Raw genomic sequence first — 13,761 nt, 5'->3', positions numbered from 1 at the left:
ACCAGGCGTTGTCGAGGGTAAGTTTGTGCTTGCGCCGGGATTTGTGTCTCGTCTCTTTTTGAGGCTTAGTGCTGAAATGTACGAGGAAAGTTTAGCTAGAGTACAGCCCTACGGTAAGGGTTTCCGTTTCCCTTCCGATCGCTTCCCTCGTTCGCATCTCTCGAGTCTTACTTTGTGGTCTCGTGAAGCCAACGAATGTACAGCTCTCAACCAAAGCGCTCGAAGGTCCCCATCGTATGGCATTGGTAGCTCAATGTTCATCCTGGTAAGCTAGGGTGTTGGACTCTCTGAGTGGAATATGCTTTCATCGCCTGCAGTGCTGAAACATCAATCAGACTACACTAAGTGATTTGGTCCAAATATCTCCAGAGGATGTGGAGAAGCCCAGTGGAGAAAGTATTCAAGACAACATCAATGTCAAATATGCCAACAAAGTAGACGACTCGTGGTTTCCCTTTAGTTTGCGATGCTAACAGCGTTCCAGGTAATTCAAAAAATCGGGCTCTGCATATGCGTTTACGATATATTGAACGCCTCCGACGGTCTGATTGGCCATGGTACTGGCATTGTGAATGTCAATGGTAGGCCAAAGCATCCCGGCTTCCCAAGTTCAAATGTTCAAGGCTTCTAGTCGAATTCCGTCTTATCGTCTTCCGTCCTTTCAAGGGAGAGATTCTTCTCGCACAGATCAGTGGCGCTTCTGAATATGGCATGAAAAGTAGGCCCCCCGTTCCTCTACAATGGAACTGGCTTAATGACACCCAGAACAGTACGGCTGGACTTCTTTGACGACATATTTGTCCCTCCGAACTTGATGTTCCCCAAAAGCTTTTTGTAAGTCGGCCCTGTAGCCCCAATTCTTCTGCTCGTTTACTCTTTTCCGCACATGCTTCTGGCTTATTGGTCCTGCATTTGCTGCCAACGGCCTTCTCTGCGAATCTGACTTTATTTCAAGCAACGTGCAAGAGCAAGTTTGGACTTGGGTAAATGATGGCGACGAATACTTTTACGACAAGAACGAGTGGGTTCGAGTGCGTGTGGAGGACGAGCAATGGAACGACATATCTCCTTCACCTCCTTCCGAGCGAGGTAGTGAGTCGACAACGGAGCGGAAGAGCCCTTATAGCATCACAGTAAGTCCACTGCCGCTTTGGAAGCAGGATGTGCTCAACGATGTAGGCTTCGATGTCGCAGTCCGGACTTGGGCCGGTTGAGTGGTGGTAGACTGGTGGATCTGTGAACCAAGTGGTCTTTCCTGCGAAAGAATGACAACTCTACTATTCCATAGAAGGGAAAAGCCAGCCAAAAGCACAAATAGGTAGCTTGCTGACGGAGGACTTCCAAGGCATCTTTGGCGCTGCCCTACTTTGGTTCGAGATTATGAGTGTGCTCTACTCACAGGCAGCATTAGCAGAATTCGACGTGTGATAAAAAAATTGATGATTGAGCGAAGAACGTAACAGCAATGTCGACAAAGCAAGTTCAATATCCATTTTCCGGACTTTTCAGCGGTCGGCGGCAAATGTGACTCGGTCGCTACTCTATTATGCATCCAAATATCGGGGGAGGAAAGATGGGGGTGACACCTCTCTAGCCTTCATTTGCGTCGAAGTCGCCAACGATTGCATGGAAGAAATGGAGGAAGCGAGGCCATCGAGAATGTTCTGATAGCTATTGTCTGGGAGTAACATGTGGCGACAGCTTGTGAGGAGGAGATTTTGCTTAGCATGAGAAACGACCAGACTTGGAGCTCATACGGGGTTTAGCCTATGCAAATGTCGTAGAGAATCAGATTTTTGGGGCGACCGGAAAATTGAGGATGCCATGAAATGGGGTTGAAGGGCCTGCCCCCAAAGTTGACAAGTGAGGACTGTGGAGCTGTCACTTTTCCAACTTCACCTCACTTTGAGCTGACTCAAACCACATCCCTTAAGCTTGGCTTCATTCCTTTCCCCACTATGGTTGACTGCCCAATATCTACATCATCACGAGGCCTGATTGCCTTGTTTGGCAACGTTCAGAAGAGGTGCGTGCTTTTGTCTACCTTTGATTGAGGGACTTTCGAGGATGACTTCTCACTTTCATGATAGATTACTCACTTTCGTCAAAAGGAAATCAATTGTCGCTGAGCAGGTCTGCTTGAAACGACCCCAGTCTGAGCCTCAAAGATCAACAGCTATGGTAAAGCAGATCGATGCCCGTATGTTTTTGGTGTCAGCTAATTCTTTTCAAGGACTCGTCTTCAAGAAGCACTGCTCTTCCGTGCCATGAAGATGGTGACGTGGAAATCCATCTCTCTCGAAAGCCAGAAGATCGCTTCGTCGTTCACAGTGTGGGCCTTAGCTTACACTCCTCCTTCTTTAAGGCCAGCCTCAGTAGTCGCTGGGCTAGCGGCAATCGTGGCTCACCAGATGAAGGTACGATCAAATGGAAATACCAATTACGATTCGACGAACTTGATGGGGGTTCTACTGATCATCTGGATCTTCTAGCCAGAGCGGTAAGTCAAGCGCGCCTGTGACCTTTGCCAGATCTCAGTATTTATCTGTGGGGCAGACAGCAGGAGCAGTCCATGTAGCGGAGACGCCGGGCCTTCACTTCAGTACTGCCGCAATTTTTACCAGGTGTGCTCCATGGGTTCCCCAAGACAATAACAAAACGAGCTTTCGAACATATACCACTGAAGCTCATCGTCAATACTTGAAGCTCATACATCATATACCGCTAGCCATCGATCCCAGCAACTTCGAGTATGTTGTCAAGTCGATCTACACCCTTGTCCGTGTAGCAGATGCGTACGATAGCCTCTCGGTTGTGTCAATGCCTGTCGAGAATTATTTGATTCGCTATCATAGCTCTGATATCGAAAGATTCTCCAATGCCAATTACAAGGAACTTCTAAACATCGCAATGAAGATCCACTCTCGCTGGCTGCTCAAAGAGATTGTCTCTCGAATCATCGCAGATCCCCTGTGGGAGGATCATGACATCGAGCGCAATTTCAGCAGTTTCGAGGCCGGTGAGTTGCTGCTCAGCAAGCGTGCTGAGCTGCGAGACATGCTGAAGGACATTCATCAGCGTGTTGTCCTCATAGAGCAGCCAAGGAAAACTGGAAGAATGCCTGATGAGCGTACAATTACATTCGCTACCGCGGCCTTCAGAGACGAGATCAGCAGACTCTTCAGGTCCCATCGAAACGGCGGCTCGGTCTCTTATGCACGAAAGTTCCGACTCTTGAAGGAACGTCTCTTGCGGAACATAGGCTCCGAAATACAGTACCCTTCCCACCCGTACTGGTTCGACAGACTCTACGACAAGTTTGGCGAACCCGCAAATATCAGTAGAGAAGATTTCGGGACTGTCTTTCAGTCGCTACAACACAGGACAGCTGAGATCATTGAGCCTTTTTTCGGCTGCGTTGTGAAGCAGCCAAGCGCAAAGCTGAGCAAGAGGAACGCTTCGTACCAAGGCTTCCTTTGCATCAACGTAACCGATGATGAATTGCCATGGTAGGAGAAATTTCATCGCACGTCTAATGGAGAACGTGCATGTATGGAAGAGAACATGTGCTCGGACGAAGAAGCATGAGATGATGTCTGATGCAGGATGTGAAGTGTGAAGTCATAGTACCGATGACTTTTACGTCGCTCATCCGTTCGAGGAAGGAATCATCACTGTACGATACATGCTCAATTGTGTCGTGTCGAGTGTGAATACTTTACTTAGGAAACGATTTCGCCCAGACACCCTGGAAGTCTGTGCGATAGTCCAGTGATCACCGATGCTAGATTAGGACTCAGAACGCGTTCTCCAGATGACCTAGAGAAAACCGTTCTCCTTGGATGCTTGCTCGTAAAGATGCCCATGTCCATGAACTTTTCTGCCCAATTTCCACGCTCGATGCACATTCAGCACCGCTTTCTTAGTCCAACACGTTGAGTGAACAAAAAAAAGCGGCAGAAGACAGCTTGAAATACTCGATTTGAGATGATCTTTGAAGCATTCACATGATACATCACCCGAAATTTTGAACAGGAACATCAACGTTCAGAAGAACAATGTTGCCACCTCGTGATCCATCGCGTATCATTGCACCCAATCAATCCGCCATCCGTCTTTCCTTCATTGCAACATATCCCCATTCCCTTCCATGCTCAAAAATCCCAAAACCCACTATCCTTCGGGGCCTGTTGGATCTTCGAAGCCTGGAACTTGCCACCATTCCTGCCTCCAACGCCGTCCTCATCACTATCATCCCCAAAGCCCCAGGCACGTCCAGCCCCCTTCTTCCCGCCCATGCCATCTCCACCGTTCTTGATGCCCACATGCTTCTTGCCACCTCCGTTCGAGATGTTCTCTTTGTCCCCAGAAACCGGGTTGATTCGATTCTCGTTCTTACTAGCGGGTTGAGGGCCAGGAGAATCGTCTCCAAAGCCCCACGAGCGTCCGGCTCCCTTTTTCCCTCCCATGCCGTCGCCGCCGCTCTTGATACCAACATGCTTGTTGCCGCCTCCATTCAGAAAGTTTTCCTTGTCTCCAGAGGTTGGGTTGATTACATCTTCGATTTTGCTTGTCGGGTGGCGACTTACTGGCGATTGGCCGCTAGCTTCCCACTGCGCACCCATTTGTTGAACCACCTTCGCTCTGGCCTCCGGGATCGGCTGCTTGTCAACATTCGCTGAATGAGAGGGAGCATCATCTGTCATGCTGAAATGGGGATCGAAGTTCTTGCGTCTATCCTTTAGGTTGGCCAATGGATGGCCCTTCTTCTCTGGGCTGTGTGGCAAATCGCTTTCGTCGAAAACATTGTTCTGATACATTCCAAAGCCCTTCGCGTTACCCTGACCGCGATGATGATCTGGACCCCACTCACCTCCGGGAGTGTCATCATCTTGGAATTCGAAGTTTGTATTGGCATCAGGACGCGCTTTGGCTACAGCAGGATGCTTGACTGGGCTATCCATCACAGGTTCATCGTCACTCCAGCCGAAGTGACGGACGTCTTGGCCTCGGACTTTGATGGGAACCTTGTCAGGGGTCATGAAATCTGCGAAGTCCCAGTTGTTTTGGTGCTTAGATTTGGGCCGAGCTGCCATTGGCATTTGTTTCTCGTTTCCATCGCCGAATTCGAAATGGTTGTATTTATTGGGATCGGGTTTGATGAATTTCGCTGAAGATTCGATGGGCGTGCCGGGAGTTCCTGGCTGCGAGTTGTCGGTCTCGAACAAGCGAGAGGGCTGATAATTTTTGCCGACACCACCTTTGGGAGCGATAGGGCCAAGGGTCATGTTCTCCTTTTGGGGCGATATAATCTTTTCCTTGGAGATTGGCGAGGCGTCGGACTCGTTACCGACGAAGAGGTCATGGTAGTCCCGGGGCGGTGGTTTGGCCGAGGCACGAGGAGCGACAGCGGCGGGTGCCAAGGAGTCCTCTACTTCTTCACGAGGCGCGAAGAGGGCTAAGCTGGCATGTGGGTCTCTGGTGACATTCTTGCTCTGTGATCTAGGCTTGGTTGTGACAGCCGCATGGTCTGCGTCGCAGGAACCGTTCTCCGTGGCTGGACGCGTGGGGCAATTGCTTTGAGTAATAACCGCAGCACTCGAAGCGATCAGACGTGCCTGATCTTTGCCATCACGGATAGGCCAGTTCCTTGCTCGAGATCCAATAACATCTACGAGCTTGAGTAGAGATCCTTGATCCCAGTATAGGCGGACTTGTTGAATCTTCTGGGTCGAATCGAAATGGACGATGTGCACCTAGACCAAAGATTTAGCACGAGCGTCAACATGAATTTTTCGCCGGCCGAGTTTCTTTCACCATTGGGAATGTAACGACGCGGTCCGCCAGGAAGTTGTCATCCAAGCCGGGCAAATAAGCCCCTCCACCTGTAATGAACTCCAAAGTGGTCTCGACATCCAGGCACAAAGCATCACGGCCCTCAATGCAGCTCAAAACCTTCTCTTCTTTCTTTGTGAGAACCTTTTGATGTGCTGCATGGTGTTTGATTACGGCAGCGGCAGTGTTGATGGTGGTAAGAGTCGTAATGTAGTTGAGAGAGGCATCGTTGTTCAATGCAGACGCATTGGGGCTTGCCAAGAAGCTCTGGTAGACTGACTTGAGAGAGCCCATCGTTCACTGTGTGGAAGAAGACAATTATGCAAATTGTCTGTTTGGAGTGGTTTGTGAGGGGATATGTAAGATGACGAAGATTTGGTGGGGAGGTCTTGTTTACTTTTTTGGCGCGCGTGTTGCGCGGGTAGATACATGTGCACAAAATTTGAACTCGGCAGTTGGCAGGCAGAGTGCAGACTACTTTTAGGTAATCGCAGCTTTGAAAGAAAAGAATAACCCAGTGAATGAAAATGTGTATTTTGCATAGGCCAGGGCTCGAGGAACCTACGCGTCGAGATAGTCAGAGCACATCAAATAATTCGAGTGGGGTGGTTATGTTTTTTTACAGCGTGTCTCCAGCTTCGCAAAAATATGAGTCGTTTTAAGTACAAGCATGTTCCAGGCTTGTTCTTGCGGCAAACCTGCGAATTGCCACACGTGGTATCTTTGCTTCTTGCCAGCTCATAAGGCGATTCCCTCGCGGTCGCCATAACGCCTCCACATTCGGGATTTTATCAAGGCCTGATGACCTCCAACCCATCGCTATTGCATGCCCAACAGCGCTTCGTGCTCGAACAACAGGAGCCGGTGACGGTCAGATAGGCATGTTGCCTGGGGGAGTGCTGACCCCCATGAATATTCCTCCAGAACCATTGAACGAGGTACTAGACGTTTGCTGCATCTGCGCTTGTCCATCTACCGCCGATGTCATCAGTGCCGGGTCCATGCTCGCGGGCCAACCCTGAATCCCAGTGTCAAGACTCGCATTCTGGACGTAGGAATCCCATGCATCCTATGCGCGGACATTAGCATTTTCATTGGTCATACGCGACCGCTTGCACTTACCCAATCCAAGTTCGCGGGCATGTCACCCGCTAGATTTCCATTGCCAAAGAACGAGAGTGGGCTCGGCACAGAGGGTATGCCGTTACCAGCTTGCTCCAGTGAGTAGCCTGGCGTCAATCCTGAAGACTGCATATCCCCCATGTTAGAACTAACACCCCCTGTAGAAGGAAATGCCCCATTGAACATCGACGCAGAATTAGGCGTCATCCCGCCATTGCTAAGCATGCCTAGTGTCATGGCTGCAGAGTGCTCGGGCTTCTCCTCCCCTGGTAGTCCGAAAGTCTGCCCATCTGTGCCGTTGGGTGGGCCGGGAAATGGGAAGGGGTTTTGCGGTGTTCGTCCAGCGGCTTGGTTCCTACTATACTTCATTTTGTTCAAGATGACAGTCAGAAGTTCAGATGCTTTGAAGGCCTCCATTGACTGATCCTTCGTCTCTTTCCAAATGTCATTGGAAACTTCGAGCGCCCGAACCATGTCCGCTCGTCTTTCCAGTCCCCAGGTGTACATGTCGCCAGAGCTTTGGCCGCCGCCTTCTGTTTCCGCCCCGTAGCAGAGATCAAGAGCGACAATCATAGCAGCAAGTAGGAAGTCCGCTGCTGTGATCGAGCTGATGAAGACCTTCATGCCGTGGAGGCGACGACCAGGACGCGATTCATAATGCAGGGTCGCCTGGTGGCTGAGAAGCTCCATTGATGAGTCAACGCAGGTACGTCGAGAGTGAGCGTAGCGGTTATTCTCGCGCGCTCTCGCGAGGAATTTTCGATGAAGAACGCATTGACCTTTGTGATACAAGATTGATAAATAGAAGCGTTGCATGACTAGAGCTCCAGGGTCCATCATAGAATCTTCTATGCTTCGAAGACGAAGATGTGGAGGGAACTCTGCACGAGCTTCTCTCAGATCGCGATCTAGAGTCATAATTTCGTCATACGAGGATGTCGATACAGAGTGTAATTTCTCGACCGCCTTCCCAAATGCGAATGCGATGTTAGCTTTCGCGCACATGTATGATACGGGAGTAGGCTCTGACGCGGGTCTCGAGGGGGGGAGAATCTTTGAATCCTCGTCGAATTCATCATCGTAAAGGTTTCGAGGAAGTTCTGTGTCACAATCACCCAATCGAATCATGCTCGGCAATCCGATCTGAAAAGAGAAGAGAAGATCTGATTGTCGCACGAATGTCCACACTCGTCTTCGCAATTCCCCTTGGAACGGTGTGATGTTGGGAAAGTATTTTGGGTCTCGGTGATAGCCCATACGCATAGCTAGCCGGACTATCATGCCTACTAATACCCACGTTCCAACCTCAGCATCACGATTCCGAGCATATTCGCAATGTAGGTGGAGCACCAAAGTCTCGATCATGTGATTGACAGGCTTGGTGAAGTCGGCAAGCAAAAGACACTGTCCGGTAAGAGCTCGATAATTTGCAGCCAAAGCAAGAGACTTGCCCCGGAACTCAGGGGGCTCATCATCCATTCGAAAGTACGAATGCATTGCCAAACACATGATAGCGAAAATTTGTCCGAGCCATGCCGCCCCACTCTTATGGGGATTCTCCCAATGTTTTTCGTAATTCCTCTGCCATGACGGAGGATGCAGGATATGGACTGCTGGATCATACGAGTTGAAGTACCGGGAGACGAGCTTATCTGTCACGGTTCGTTTTGGTAACTGCGCGAGTAAATCCGAGTAAGGTGGTGGTTTTGATCCTCCAAACAAGAAAGTCGGGCCTTGCGGCGCTGAGTCAACACGGTTCTTGGCTTCTTGCACCTTGACCATTTGGTCTTCCCACTGCTTCTTGTGCTCTGAAAAATAGTTCTTGACCTCCTTGATATCGTGCAAGATAGCAGCCCAATGAGCTTCCCCATAATACATAGACTTGTTGTTGTCGACCTTCATGACTCCAAGCGATTGGACGACTTGATCAGTCTCACTCTCGTCCTCTCCTGATCCTCTGACAACGCCGTTGTCCTCGTATTCTCCATCAACATCTACGTCCACATCCTGCGGATACTCCATGGATCCTGAGGTAGAGTTCAGGGATAACGCTCGTTGGGCTGCCGCTGGACCTGCAGATTGAGAGCCGTTCGTCATCAAAGAGAGTACCAGACCCTCGAGGCGGTCAATACGATTCTGCATGTCATCTGGAGAGTTGCTAGATTGCGAAGATGCAGATTGCTTCTTGCGACTTCCTGGTGCAGCATAAGAGCAAGACATGGCATCTCCACGCTTGACACAGTTTTCGCATGGTTGAGATCTGTTGCACTTGAGCCTAAGGAAGTCAGCATCAGCTCCCTTTCTTCTAAACAATGCCAGCTATCTTAGTAGACGCGTTATCAGTACGTGGAATCTGGGACCTCACTTTCTGTTTCTGCAAGGAGCGCAGGACAATGGTACTCTGTTTCTCTTCCTCACCACTCGGTATTGTCCATCGGGAGAAAACTGACCACTGCTCGTAGTCGTCGTTGATGGAGGGGTTGGAGTCATCTTTGGGGTGGTCGAGTCTTGTGGGGATAGTCGAAGCGTCTGTTGATCGTTTTGCGCTGGAGGCCCAGGGGGTGGCACCCAAGCAAATCCGAAATTCATACGTCCTTCTGCCTAAACACAGTCAACGTCTTCAAAATCTCTGCGGCGCAAGTGTTGTCGTCCGCTTTCCAAGTTTCTGCAAATACACGCTCGCGACGTGTTCTCTTCTTGGATGGCAAAATGACAGGCGACTGATAGAGCCTTATTCTGTCTTAAACACAGGCGCACACCGTGCGCCGAGACCTCTTGGCTTGGATAGAGATGGTTTTGAGGTATTGATGCTCCGTGGTGGAGTAATGTAGGAGTCGAATCCTAGGCTCCCCTGGCCAATCACTAAAGCCGACAAAAGCTGCTAGTCTATTCAGAGCCTTGGCCTCAATGTTAGGATGTATCTGGAAGGTATGCGTTACCATTACCAGCGATGGTGAATGACTCATTGGCGCTTCAGCTCTTCATCAAGTTCAGAGATCGAAGCAGAACCTTAACGCCGACCGAGCCGGCTACTTTCTCGTAAGGCTGACTACGAAACTCTCTCACAGAAAGACTACAATGGCTAGATTGAACAGACCGAATCTTGCTTCTAAATACAGACAGTCACCAATACCAGTGTAGCTTCCCATCTTGCGAATAGTAGGAAAAAAACGCTTTGACACAGCGTGTAAAGCATAGATGCAGCTCTTACTATCCTCAGCGTACAGAAGGTTTGATAACATGAGGCAAGAGGGTCTGCTGTGTATGTTACAACTTGGATGCCATCAGCGCCTGTCTGCAATATGATTGAAGGGTTTCATACTTTGAACTTCCTCTCAGGTAAAGCTCTTAGTAAACGACTGCACAACATCCTTCAATTTGCCATCTATTTCCTTGGTGACCTGACCCTCTTTATCGATCGATGCAAGGAGATCGGACTCGTTGTTTCTCAGGTGCGATAGGAAGTCTGCCTCCCATTGAAGAATCTTGGCGACGGGAACATTGTCGAGATGCCCGTTGACTCCTGCGTAGATAAGAGGAACCATCTCATTGACGGCCATTGGTTGATACTGCTTCTGCTTCAGCAGCTCGGTCAGACGCTCACCACGGTTCAGTGTTTGCTTTGTGGCGGCATCAAGATCGGAACCGAATTGGGCGAAGGCGGCAACCTCACGATATTGTGCCAAGAAGAGTTTAAGGGACCCAGCGACTTGTTTCATTGCCTTCAACTGAGCTGCGGAACCGACACGGGAGACTGAAAGACCGACGTTGATGGCAGGACGGACACCCTTGTAGAAAAGCTCGGCTTCCAAAAAGATCTGGCCGTCTGTGATGGAAATGACATTCGTAGGGATGTAAGCAGACACATCACCACCTTGTGTCTCGATGATAGGCAGCGCAGTCAGGGAGCCACCACCGTGCTTGTCGTTGAGCTTGGCGGCACGTTCGAGCAGACGCGAGTGCAGATAGAAGACGCTGAGCAGCAGTCAGCAAAGGACGACGCTGAAGAAATTTTAAGTGCAAGCTACTTACTCTCCAGGGTAGGCCTCACGCCCTGGTGGTCGACGGAGCAATAGGGACATTTGGCGGTAAGCGACGGCTTGCTTGGTCAAATCATCATAGACAATGACCGCATGCCTGCCGTTATCACGGAACCACTCGCCCATTGCACATCCTGAGAAGGGCGCGATGTACTGCAGAGGAGCAGCTTCAGAAGCTGTCGCGGCCACAATAATGGAGTACTTCATCGCGTCATTCTCCTCGAGAGTCTTAACCAGCTGCGCCACGGTAGATCGTTTTTGGCCCACAGCAACGTACACGCAGTAGAGCTTCTTGGCTTCGTCATCGGTATTGTTCCAGCGTCTCTGGTTCAACATGGCGTCGAGGGCAACCGCAGTCTTTCCAGTCTGGCGATCTCCAATGATAAGCTCACGCTGTCCACGACCAATCGGCACCATAGCATCGATAGACTTGAGACCAGTTTGGACTGGTTGGTTGACAGAGTGACGAGGTAGAATACCAGGTGCCTTAAGTTGAGCTCGGTATCTCTCCGTCGTTTTGATTGGGCCCTTGCCATCAATAGGGTTACCCAGCGCATCCACAACGCGACCAAGGAGCGCGGGGCCGACGGGTACATCGACCTAGGGAGCTGTAAGACAAGGATTTGTGGAGGAAGGTAGTGGCACAAACAATTTCTCCGGTACGCTTGACGGTTTCGCCTTCCTTCACGAGACGATCCGAACCGAAGAGCACGACACCAACTTGACCAGCTTCGAGGTTCATGCACATGCCCTTGACCCCTGAAGCGAATCTATCTGGGAGTGAGTATCTATATCACTGCCCTAGAGTCTTAGACTTACTCGACCAGTTCTTCGGCCTGGACATTGTTCATTCCATGAACCCGGGCAATACCGTCACTTAAGTGCAAGTCGGTCAGTTTCAGCCACTTCGTTCTAGCATCTTGATCTCAGAAATGTCACGTACCCAACGGACAAGACACGACCAGTTTCGGCAAGGCCGGCTTCCTCCTGAACACCTCTGATTCTCTGCTCTAAGATCGAAGAGACCTCTGTCGGCGAGGCTTTTGCCTCTGAAGCATAGCTTCGGGCTTGTCTTGACGCTGCATTGAGCGCTGCTGGAGCTGTGCATCGGTTCTGTGTCCAACGATGTGATCAGTTTTCTGCTGCTAGTGGGGGCCATCGAGCAGCTAAAACAATTGTATAGCTTGATAAGAGGGCAATGGCACCCTCAGGGATCGTATCACATATTGCCGAGTCGCTAGCACAAGAGTAAGAATTTGTTTGTAGCTTACCAAGGCGAGTCTACTAGGGACAGAGACTGCCCCGACCGTACGGGCGCTCTGCCTCAAAGCATTCCTAATCATCTTGAGTGGAGTTTAAAAACAGCAAAGAAAATAAGGGACAAATTGCCAATGCAATTGACCGAGGCGAAAGAAGGAATGGGATGAGATGTGGATCCTCGGAGTGAGGTTCGTGGTTGGCAACGCTTTTAGAAGAGGAGATCCAGAAATCGCGCCAAGCCTCTAGCTCTTTCTGCAATAACAGCATTTCAGGCTCAAGCATCAACCATCACGCATTCGTTTTGCGAAGTGCTCACCCTCCTGCAAGGTCATGATTCTACGAACCACTTCCTAGCTCACGTATCCTACCATTCCTTTCTGTAGACTTCAACATGTCTCTCAACCTTGAAAAACAGCTTTTGTTCGTAAGTCCACGCTGAGAAAGCGCATGGCTACTCCGATGCTGACACTACACCAGTATGGCTCGTATCACCACACTACTGTAAGAGCAGCCCCCGAACCGAGTTGAACGGGATCGAAATCTCCCTGACCACTTCCTTCTCAAGGCCAACAAAGCCATCCACATAGTCTGTGTGCCGATGATCTTGATGACGTCTTTTCTACTCGTATGAGATCTCAGCCATTCATTCTTTGAGAATATACTCAAAAAAATCAGGGCACCAATACACCCTCGCTGGTGCCTATGCCAAGATGGCTTGTTATACCGAACCTTCCTCCCAATCTGGGGACTATTGCTACCTTGATATACGCAATACTCTATATTCTGATGGAGCCTGTGGCTGGAGGCCTTTTAGCACCTCTTTTGCTAGCGGGAACTGCATACTCAGACTACCTGACCACTACCTACGGTGCGACAGCAAACTATTGGGCGGTGGGCATCTTTGTCTCAAGTTGGGTCACTCAATTTCTCGGTCATGGCGTATTCGAAGGAAGGGCACCCGCATTACTAGATAACCTGGTTCAGGCTTTGTTCTTAGCGCCGTTCTTCGTCTGGATGGAGGTCTTGTTTTCTATTGGTTATCGGCCCGAGTTGAAATCACGGGTGGACAGCGCAGTCGAAAAGGAGGTGGAAAGATACCGGAAGTCACAGGGGCAAAGCAATGGCTCTGCAACGAATGGCAAAGCAAAGTAGAAGCTGCGTAGTATATTGCTTGAGTGGAAAATTTTAGCTATTAGAGATGCCGAGGCATAGTTTCAGCGACTTGGCAACTTCAGTCTCCGTAACACGTCCCCAGTCCTGTCATTTGATTACTGAGCCTACAGCTTGCACTCTCTTATCAGCCTTTCTCTTCTTAAGCATCGAAGAATAAAAGCTGGATGGGTGCTCTAGTACGAGTTCGGGAATACGGTTCACGAAAGTCGACTCATGCGAATAGGATTGTTGAATCGACCAGCGAACTGTTCAATTCGATAAACACCTCTAGGCTAGACAAGAGATCATTGAGACCTCCTGGCTGTTTCAAGGTGTGATCGATCCTTACTAG

General features: G+C 49.9%; 6 protein-coding genes across 6 annotated transcripts; 3 read left to right on the top strand and 3 right to left on the bottom strand.

Annotated features, from left to right (window-relative positions):
* Positions 1-253: 253 nt before the first annotated feature.
* On the top strand, positions 254-1,214 carry HO133_003316 (uncharacterized protein; the record flags this gene model as incomplete). Its single annotated transcript, XM_037294239.1, has 6 exons — positions 254-265; positions 336-434; positions 485-581; positions 632-718; positions 771-834; positions 956-1,214. 6 exons carry the CDS (start codon positions 254-256, stop codon positions 1,212-1,214), a joined length of 618 nt encoding a protein of 205 aa, XP_037149620.1.
* Positions 1,215-1,958: 744 nt separating this feature from the next.
* HO133_003315 (uncharacterized protein) lies at positions 1,959-3,513 on the top strand (the record flags this gene model as incomplete). Its single annotated transcript, XM_037294238.1, has 4 exons — positions 1,959-2,026; positions 2,091-2,181; positions 2,234-2,500; positions 2,557-3,513. 4 exons carry the CDS (start codon positions 1,959-1,961, stop codon positions 3,511-3,513), a joined length of 1,383 nt encoding a protein of 460 aa, XP_037149619.1.
* A 641-nt stretch (positions 3,514-4,154) lies between these two features.
* HO133_003314 (uncharacterized protein) lies at positions 4,155-6,129 on the bottom strand (the record flags this gene model as incomplete). Its single annotated transcript, XM_037294237.1, has 2 exons — positions 4,155-5,756; positions 5,818-6,129. The coding sequence occupies 2 exons, from the start codon at positions 6,127-6,129 to the stop codon at positions 4,155-4,157; spliced, it is 1,914 nt and encodes a 637-aa protein (XP_037149618.1).
* A 577-nt stretch (positions 6,130-6,706) lies between these two features.
* Positions 6,707-9,447, bottom strand: HO133_003313 (uncharacterized protein; the record flags this gene model as incomplete). Its single annotated transcript, XM_037294236.1, has 3 exons — positions 6,707-6,904; positions 6,958-9,232; positions 9,323-9,447. 3 exons carry the CDS (start codon positions 9,445-9,447, stop codon positions 6,707-6,709), a joined length of 2,598 nt encoding a protein of 865 aa, XP_037149617.1.
* Positions 9,448-10,292: 845 nt separating this feature from the next.
* HO133_003312 (uncharacterized protein) lies at positions 10,293-12,340 on the bottom strand (the record flags this gene model as incomplete). The annotated part of the gene is made up of 6 exons (XM_037294235.1): positions 10,293-10,932; positions 10,990-11,597; positions 11,647-11,767; positions 11,817-11,873; positions 11,941-12,110; positions 12,269-12,340. 6 exons carry the CDS (start codon positions 12,338-12,340, stop codon positions 10,293-10,295), a joined length of 1,668 nt encoding a protein of 555 aa, XP_037149616.1.
* Positions 12,341-12,648: 308 nt separating this feature from the next.
* HO133_003311 (uncharacterized protein) lies at positions 12,649-13,409 on the top strand (the record flags this gene model as incomplete). Its single annotated transcript, XM_037294234.1, has 4 exons — positions 12,649-12,681; positions 12,735-12,758; positions 12,823-12,882; positions 12,933-13,409. 4 exons carry the CDS (start codon positions 12,649-12,651, stop codon positions 13,407-13,409), a joined length of 594 nt encoding a protein of 197 aa, XP_037149615.1.
* Positions 13,410-13,761: the final 352 nt, after the last annotated feature.

The sequence above is a fragment of the Letharia lupina genome (genome assembly GCF_014066315.1).
Source record: "Letharia lupina isolate WasteWater1 chromosome Unknown contig_17, whole genome shotgun sequence".
In the NCBI taxonomy this organism is placed as follows: Eukaryota; Fungi; Ascomycota; class Lecanoromycetes; order Lecanorales; family Parmeliaceae; genus Letharia; species Letharia lupina.
This window is presented reverse-complemented; position numbering and strand designations above follow the sequence as displayed.